The sequence below is a fragment of the Ruditapes philippinarum genome, unplaced genomic scaffold (genome assembly GCF_026571515.1).
Source record: "Ruditapes philippinarum isolate M1 unplaced genomic scaffold, ASM2657151v2 ctg9795_1_1_1_1, whole genome shotgun sequence".
NCBI lineage: Eukaryota > Metazoa > Mollusca > Bivalvia > Venerida > Veneridae > Ruditapes > Ruditapes philippinarum.
The window spans coordinates 23322-33446 of record NW_026864892.1 but is presented as its reverse complement, the minus strand read 5'-3'; the positions used below and the strand labels follow the sequence as shown (position 1 = coordinate 33446).

General features: G+C 31.3%; 1 protein-coding gene across 1 annotated transcript; it reads left to right on the top strand.

The window, feature by feature from the left end:
* Positions 1-4372: 4372 nt before the first annotated feature.
* Positions 4373-6340, top strand: LOC132727191 (probable E3 ubiquitin-protein ligase MID2). The gene is made up of 2 exons (XM_060712618.1): positions 4373-4707; positions 5851-6340. The coding sequence occupies exons 1-2, from the start codon at positions 4373-4375 to the stop codon at positions 6338-6340; spliced, it is 825 nt and encodes a 274-aa protein (XP_060568601.1).
* The last annotated feature ends 3785 nt before the right edge of the window (positions 6341-10125 follow it).

Genomic DNA, 10125 nt, shown 5'->3' with positions numbered 1-10125 from the left:
AGAAATATTCGAAATTAAGAATTTACTAACAACATTCCCCTAGTTTTAAGAATAAAGGCTTTTAACATAAAAATAGAACTGAAAATTGGATATCTACGTCATTGAATTCAATTAAGCAGCAATTTCTAGACAATTAATGTTTTAAAGTGAATTTCAAATTATTAGTCCGGAGTCTTTCTCTTGGGCTTTAGGATTCTATATAAAGCCTTACTTAAATTCTAACACGGACATCTTGAATGGATAATGATAAATGTTCAAAGTGTGGGAATGGGAAAATAATGAAAAAGAGAGCATTGCCAAAAAATACATGTGCCATTACAAATTCAAGTCACAAAACTGGCAATCTTTGTTACTTCTGAACAAATATCAATACATTAACCATAATTATACAGACCTAAGTGAATTTCAAACCATAACTCATATATGGCATATGCCAAGTTGATACTCATCTTAAAGGATATCATATATTGAGATAATTTGAATTTATATTGACATAACTTGACTTCATATATTGAGATAATTTGATATCATATATTGAGATAATTTGACTTCTTATTTTGAGGTAACCTTACTTCATATATTGAGATAATTTGACTTCAAAGTTTGAGATAATTTGACATCATATATTGAGATAACTTGATATCATATATTGGTAAAATTTAACTTCATATTTTTAGATAATCTGACACCATGTATTGAATTAACTCAACATTATATATTGAGATAATTTGACTTCATATTCAGAGATAACTTGATATCATATATTGAGATAACTTGACATCATATATTGAGATAACTTGACATCATATATTGAGATAACTTGAACATCATGTATTGAGATAACTTGACATCACATATTGAGATAACTTGACATCATATATTGAGATAACTTGACATCATGTATTGAAATAATTTGATATTATACATATATATTGAGATAATTTGACATCATATATTGAGATAACTTGACATCATATTTTGAGATAACTTGACATCATATATTGAGATAACTTGAAGTCATGGATTGAGATAAGTTGACATCATATATTGAGATAACTTGACATCATATATTGAGATAACTTGACATCATGTATTAAAATAACTTGACATCACATATTGAGATAACTTGACATCATATATTGAGATAACTTGACATCATATATTGAGATAACTTGACATCATATATTGAGATAACTTGACATCATATATTGAGATAACTTGACATCATGTATTGAGATAACTTGACATCATATATTGAGATAACTTGACATCATATATTGAGATAACTTGACATCATATATTGAGATAACTTGACATCATGTATTGACATAACTTGACATCACATAATGAGATAAATTGACATCATATATTGAGATAATTTTACTTCATATAATATTGAGATAACTTAACTTCATAATTATTAAGCTGATTGACTTAGTTAACTTGAGTAAGATAATCTCAGTATAAAGGATACAAGTATCTACATATAACCTGCAGAATATAAGCAGTATATTTACCACATTTTAGAGGTCACTAGCGAACTGGAAATATATTCAACCACTGGGATCATTTAAAGTAACATGATAGGTCATAGATTTATATCTTCTGTCATAAGGTAATGAAAGGGAAAATACCAAGTCCCTTTAGAACATCTACCCTTAAGGTTTTGTAAATAAATAACTAAAACTAATGTTTTGGCAACTTGCTGACAGTATCAGCAAGATTTGGAGAAAGTTTGTGTCAAACTTGAAGGAAACAATAGCTCTGTACTGACAGAAATCTCTGGAGATTCTCTCTTCTTTAATAATGAAGCACAACAAGATGGGAAATCACTTAAATTCTCACCACTTGTAAATCAGCATAAAATATCTTGCTCGTGTCAACAAGTACAATAACAATGTTTTACAAAAAAAGAACTAAGAATGCAACTCACCGTGATACTCTTCTGGGAAATAAAGATCATGATAGCAGCACATAGTATAGTACAATCAATTGATATAATACCAGCAAACTCAGAAGTAAGTGTTACCCTAAGTTTCCAATCTCCCCTTTTATATTTGCCCATTATCCTGCTATTTTTCTTAAACAGTCTTGAGCACCTTCCACCTGCCTTATTTCTAGTTTTATATAAAACTTATGCCAAATTTGAAGAAAATCAAGTTTTAAATGCATTTTTTTTGTATTTATCAATTTCCATAAAACACAAAAATCATCTTTAAAACGGCAGTCAGACCGTCCTTCGCACGAATGATCTAAAGAAATATTTGTATTGCTGGTAAAAGTTTAATGTCATAGCAGCCGTATGCTTTTATTTATTTCTTTTCATTTGATTTATGATGTAATATTTAAGTCCGTTTACTTACTTATTTACTTGTACTATAGCTTTTCACAGATTCTGCATTACTTTTGAATTAATTGCACACACACTAGTTACTGGATATTCACGGTGAGAATGCGGTTAAGGTAATTAAATACCCGATCCAGTCGAAACAGAAAAACAAAACGTCAATTATGAAATCAGAATTATTTTCAAAATTGTAATGTTTGAATGTGTGTATAAATATCTACATGCTAGATAAATGAAGTTCCAGAATACTATAGATACATGAATTGTGGTAATCTTAGAAAATAGTGACAAACTGAATTCAAAGAATCATAAGTTAATAATTGCATTACACAAGAATTAAGATGTATTAAAAAGATGTACTATTTTTTGGGGTGTTTTTAATGCTACCGAAAATGGAATAAAATTGACGTCATTCTACGTCTTTTTTATTTGCATTGGAGGACTTCAGGTAGAAGTAAGCTAATAAGTATAATCATTTACATTCGGTACACTAACTAGCAAGCTTCCTCATATGACAGAACCAAAAGTCTTTGACGGATTCGAAGCCATAGCATTGAGGGACAAGTGGTTTAAAATGAGAGATCTTAACCACTTAACCAATGAGAACTGTGAGTTTTAAAGGAAATATAAGAAACACAACAGTAATAAGTTTTCAATTTTAATTATTAGTAAAATATCTTATTCCTGGGGCCTATACACCCATAAACACTTTCGATATGAAGTACGTAAATGACCGAGGTATATCGAGTGAAATTTTTTTTTGTCTTCGAGTAAAATAGATGTCTCTCGTTTTAAACAGCTAGTTTTTTGTGATTTAGCGCCTTATTTTAAAAATTTATCACACCAATGGATAGCTTTGGATCTTAGCTTCGTCACAGTATATATTTCAACACATCTTTTGACACAAAAGTATTTAAATTAACTGTTAAACCTACCTTATGTCACACCATTTTACAGTAAGATACGCAATTGGTTATCTTTACCCGTCAACCTATCGTCTGCTAGTTCGGAAAGTGTTTAAAAGTATGACATATTTAATCTTTAATCACTGCAGAACAAAAACAGGACTCACAAATTTGTCGGTAAGTCTTATTATTAGACAAAACCTTTCCACAGTTCTTTGGACCTTTTTGTAACATTATGTTTGAGATCATGTAACATAAATTTACGTATGTGGTCAAGCGGTTATAGATAATAAGCAAGATTTACATTGATGCCTCTAATCATTTGAATTATTTACAAATATTTAATCTTAGTAACCTTTATTCAGGGTTATTCAAGGCCATACAGTTATGTAATATCAAATAAACACTGTACATTGGACTTCGTAATAATTGCTTCTTGATTAAAGTTTTTGTTTTGCAGATTGGCATATGAGTAAATCAGTCTAATATTATTCAGCATACATAGGCTGTTTATGAATATTTGATCATTCAGATAGGGTCTTAACTAATTAAAGGTGCCCGTATACTTGTATATTTAAATAATCATTTATAATTAAATAATGAACACAATACAACATATTTAATAAGCTGACACTATCATAAACTGGTAAATTTACCATTTTTATGATAATGTGGTTATTATATTTCAATCTCAAAGATCTTTAAATGATTGTAAATTTTCTCAGAGTATAAAATTTAAAAGTATTTTACTAGTTTGCCATTACGTATTAAATTGAATATTCATGTTTTCACAGTATATACCAAGTCTATCTATGTTCGATAAAAAATATTTTTAAGATCATTTATTTAAAAAAAAGTCGTTCTTCATGACCTGTATATATTGATAACTATTTCACATTTATACACATAATAAATTGATTAACTAATATATTACTAATTGTATAGCAAACAATATTAGTGAAATTTGCACAAAGCGCTGGTGTCAAGTTCTTCATTTTGTATACTATACTGGTTTAAAATCGGTATATTTAACATTCTGTGTGATATTACTATCGTTTTACTTCGGGTCGATAAAGCATAACCTTTGTGTTAAATCAGGAGGTAAATATTGAAGTTTAAAATGGCGTCTGGCGGAAGTGAACATGCGTCCGACGAGATCTTTAATTTCAAATGTTCGCCTTGTTTGGACGATAAACGAAATAGAGAAGCTGCGAAATACTGTGTGGAATGTCAGGGGTACTATTGTCAATCATGCGCCGACATGTTTCACAAAATGCCGGGATTAAAGAGTCACACATTTTTGGATCAGACGAATTACAAGTCGTCAAGTGGCATCGGAGGATTGCCAGCAATACCCACTCAGAGATGTAGCGTTCACAAGACAAAGATAGTAGACATGTATTGTGGAAATCACGACGAGGTTGGTTGTAAAACTTGCATCGCACTCGGCCACAGGTAAGTGATTATTTCTAATATCAAAATCATATAAACCTGTTTACACTGGAGTATAAATGATTGTATAAGGGCGGTTTTACTCACTAGCAGAATAAACACAGTTACAATAAAACGGCAAAAGTTCTCAAAATGGCCACTTTGCCCTCTAAAATTGAAAATAACTCAAAGTGTGTCCATAGGGCAATAATAATAATTGGGGAAAGACTATATATTGAAAACCAAGATCATAACAGGTGTCACTTTGACATTGATCAAATGACCTCTTAATATGTATGTGGGCCGGGACATCTACTGGTCAAAAAAATATGCATACCCATGTAAATAAACTAATCATTATTTCTTCTATTGGTAAATAAGACAAGAGCTTTACAAAAATTATTACTGTGACCATGACCTTTGACCTCATGACCTTAAAATTAATACTGGTCATTTACATCTACCATAAGCAATTTTCCTACCTTAAGTATCCTTAACCACGGCTTATTTATTCTCAAATTTATTATCAGAAAAACAAATTTACATTAAATGTCATTGTGAACTTGACTTTAATACAATGACTAAATCATCAAATGGCCATTGGCTATTTCGTTACCAAGATAAACCAAAGCTTATTCCTTTTTAAGATATTGACAAGTATTTTACATGAGGGTTACTATGACTTTGACCTATGACATTATTGGATTTAAATCTAATGGCCTCAAAATCAATAGGGGCCATTCACTGGTCATGGGCATTTTCCGTATCAATCTAAATAAACAACTCTTTTCCTTCTTAATTAACCAGAAAAGAGTCACTATGATCTTAACCATTGACCTTATGGCGTCAGTTTCAATTCAAAGTAACATAAATCACAGCTTATTCTTTCAAAAATTATTAAAACAAAAATTATGATTACGGAACGTACGGACGTTAAGACTAAACAACCTATTACAATAGGCTCCCCATTTTTTTAAGTGGGAGCATTATAGACATCGGTACAAGTACCTGTCAGGTTTCTCTTTTTATATCATATCAACTAATTGAGATTACTCAACGGAAGATATGTAATGTTTATGGTATTTCTTATCTGCATTATGTATTAAAAAAGTAATTGTAATAGATATATGCATTTTTTCCCATCGATGACACCTTTATAACTTCCAGATCGTGCTCTGATGTTAAGTCAATTCCAGATATTGTTGATAAAGCACACAGCACAAAAGACATCAAGAAGCTAGACAAAGAATTAAAAGATGTAAAAAGGTTGAAAGAAAAATTAATTGATACTAAACGTGCTCAACGAGAAGATCTAAAGAAATCTAAATTTGATTCGATAAGAGAAATTAAAACCTATCGTCAAGAAGTCGACGCCATCTTAGACAACATCGAGGAAAACTCGATAGCCGAGGTTGAAAAAATATTTCAAGAAGTTGACTCGGAACTTTTCAAAGAGAATACAATTACAGAAGACGAAATAGATCAACTTGAACAATCGTTGAAAGATTTGAAACAATCAGAGGGAAACAAGGCCCAGCAGTTTGTTTCGATGAAAACGTCTGCTTTATATATTTCAAAAATGAACGACGAAACTATTCCCGACAAATTTCCAGTTTTGAGACAAGGATTACTATCATTTTTTGAGCCTACGATTTAAAAATGCACTCTTCAAAATCCTCAAAAAACGTTCGGACGTACTCTAAGGCCAGCTTCAAAAACCAACAAGTTTGGTCAGTGGGTGTATTAAAGAATTTTAGATATCCGCCCCTTCGAATTGAAGTCAAAACCATATGTGTATGGAACTGGTATAACAACAGATGGTTCTTACTTATTGCTGACAATGAAAAATAAAGAAAACTAACAGCGTGCAGATATAAAAATAGATTATGAAAGATTATGTTCAATTTCCTGGATCGGGCCATATGTATGTTGTTGTACAAGGGGTACTGAAGCTCAGTCAGGTTTTGACGCGATAAATTCAGTCAATTTGTCTCTCTAAACAAAGCCAAACTTGTACTCACGCAGAAATACAAAGTTTAACACAGAGTGTTTTGGCATTGCATGTCAGCGATTCAGAAACTCGTTTTTAACATGGACGCTTGGGAGCTCAATATACATTATTATGATTAACAGTACTGTGTTTGAAAGGTGTTACTCAAGCAATATAGAAGGAAGATATTTCTCCAGTAATACGACATATTGCTTTTAGTGATGTGGATGATAAAATGTTTGTTGCATGTTTTGTGAATGGTCTTATTTCTTTGGACAGAAAAGGGAATTACTGTCAGACTTTCTCTGATCCCGATTTGAAAATCGTGACAAGTGTTTGCACCGAAGGCACTGGAGATTTGTTTGTATCCGGGTGTAATTCAATTAATGTTATACAAGTAGGCAGAGATATGAAGAAAATAGGAGAAGTCATCAAGCCATCAGATGGACTGAAACATATACAATCAATTTGTTTTGACAAAAGAAAACTTGCATTAGTTATTGTTGACATGTGCAAAATTATCAAAATTGCTTTTTTAAAGTTAAATTAATTTTAACTTGTTAAATGTCGGGAAACATATATATTGTAACGATCCTTATATTCCTCAATATTATATTTCCTTTACAAAGGAGGGAACCACACTTGTCCATTTTCAAAAGAGGAAACTAAAATATACATGCATAATGTGCTCAATAATATTCTTATTATCTAAGAAGTCCCTTTAGGATGAAAAGTAATGCACCTTCATATAATATACTGTGTGAAAAAGTTGAATTCTTAAATATTGTAGAAAATTTTGAAGAGCATAGATATATATATTATAACAAGAGCGATCAGTGATCACATGTATCGCCTCATGATGGCCAATTAAATGTTGTGACAAGTTTTGTGACAGACGGACAGACAGACGGAGAGTGCACAACTAGACTTGGTACTGATCATTCCTGTAAAATTTGGATAAAATTGCACCAGTAGTTTATGAGGAGTAGTCCGGACAAGCTTTTGTGTATCTGACAACACACAGAAAAAAAATACCTTTTATCAAAGGGCCATAACTCGGCCAAAAATCATTCAACCGGAAAACTCGTGCAAGATGCGCAAGGACTTGAGCTACAGATCAATCCTGTAAAGTTTCATTGAAATTGCATAAGTGGTATAAGAAAAGTAGTCCGGACAAACTATAAAAATAAAAATTATTAAAGGGCCATAACTAAATATTGTCATAAAACATTGTAAACACTGATTATTTCTTGCCTCACTGTATTTTAACACGATTTTAGTTTGCTTTTCTGATGCTTGATAGATTTTGTGAAGTTACTATCGTTGGTTGAATGTTTGTGGGTTTATACTGTATCTTAGAGTTGTAAAACATATTCATTTTTGTGTTCTTCATTTTGTGGTGATTTTTTGTTTTGTTTGATCATAAGTTGTTTAGAGCTTGGGCTCGCCAGGTGTCTAGTATTGTTTCGTATAAAAGACGTATACGTGACAAGATATTTGGTATAAGTTGCTGATAAATGATGTGTATTTGTTTTTGGTGTAAAAAATAGGTGCTGCCTAGCCCCCAAATCTTGGCTATTGGTTCTAGTATTTATTACTAAATCTTTTTCTAACATTAAATAACATCAAGGCAGTCATTTCTCCTTACAATTTGAGAAGCTCATAAGATTAAGAAAAGAAAATTGAAATAGGGAAACAAGAAAACAATCATAATTCTTTGATGAAACAGTGAGCGTTTTATGAAAATGATAGCATTCTCTTCATATTGCAGTTCTTTCTTTTCTACAATTGTTTCTATGATTTCCTATTTTGAATTATTCACAATACTCCCCGTCTATACCCATTTGCCCATGTTCTCCCTCCAGTTATTGTTAAATATCCTGCTTGGTACCTTGCCGGTGCCAGCATTTTTGTTTAGAATGCAGATGACAAGAACAGCATAGAAGGTAGTCCATATCGGGTAAAAGGAAAACTGTGCATACTATGTTATATTCAATCTGATTAATTACCCGGTAACGTTGCCCTGCGATTTCTTAAGTAAAATTAGAAAAAGAACATGACGTAGACTGTCGAGAATGTGTTCGTTGTAGTGGTATCATTCTTTAAATATTCGGACAACAAAGTCTACAATTACAATAGGAATACTCGATAATAGAAATAAACGGCATCAAAACAAAGAGAAGGACAATTTCATTTACAATATCAGCGAAAATATTTGTATTCAGGTGTTAGCATATGTTAAATATAAAAGATTAAAAAGGAAAAATAAATAATGAGTTCAATATGGCCTTCAGCGTAACTTGTTAAAATATATTCTCAGAAACAGATATTAGTTTAAACTTTACACAAAATTTATTTTAGTTTTGTAGGAAGCTATCATAAACACACTCTTGAATTCGTTCCTTGAACCAACAAGTGCAAAGCTTGCCTCTGACTGAGTTTTAACACACGTTGCTAGCGACAAAATTAAGTTCCTTCCAACGCACAAATCTTTAAAAAAAAGCATTGCATATTTTGAGATGCAGTTATATCTTTTTGAACATATCAACATTAAGTCATGTCTAACAACATACATTATTTGTTAAATGCCACTATTTCACCATATTATTGGGAGTGTTGCAGCCTTTGAATCAAGTTTCTGTTTGCACATTATTTCCCGATAAATTATAGCGCAAATATAATGATTTTCAACGTTTATATGTATATTTCATGCTATTTATAATAAAGATGCAAAATTGAAACTTTAACTTTTATGCCGGCTCGCCACGGCGAGCCGGTATTACGTTAGGATTTTACTGAGAAACAACCTAAAACTCCAAATCCATCCAAAAATTTAATGGAAGCTTAGCTTCCAGCTTTCTACAAAATTTATGTATCAGGGCTAGGATCCAAAATTATTTAGCCAATAAAATTTAATCTTAAATAGCGTCAAAAAACCTTCAATTTTCACGCCATTTTTAAAAAGCAGCAAGTATTGTTTTGAGCGCAAAGATATAATGATAATTAAAATGTTTGTTTTCATGGATTCTTTTCAGTAAATCATATTTACGCTGACTTTTAATTAAGCGATTTCATCAGTCCTGTTTACTCTGTAGTAAGTTCTCGTTTGGTTAATTAACATAAACGACATCAGGTTCTGTGCATTTTTTCTTTTCCTTTTTTCCGGTCATTTCATCCTTTCCGGTATTTAGTGTATGTATTTACTGGCCGGGACGCCCGGGATCCGGGATCGTATAAGATAACAGAGGAAAAATCTAATAAACTATATTTGTGTTGATTATTGTCGTAATGAAAGGCCATTAAACGTTAAGTTTTTTTTATTGTATGTAATGAAAGTTAAATTGATTTAACTTAGGATATAGATATATTTAGAGCTATTTATTAACAAAATCACAATACTTATAATTATATGCCTAATTAATTGGAAAAATCAAAGACTATATTCTTGAATT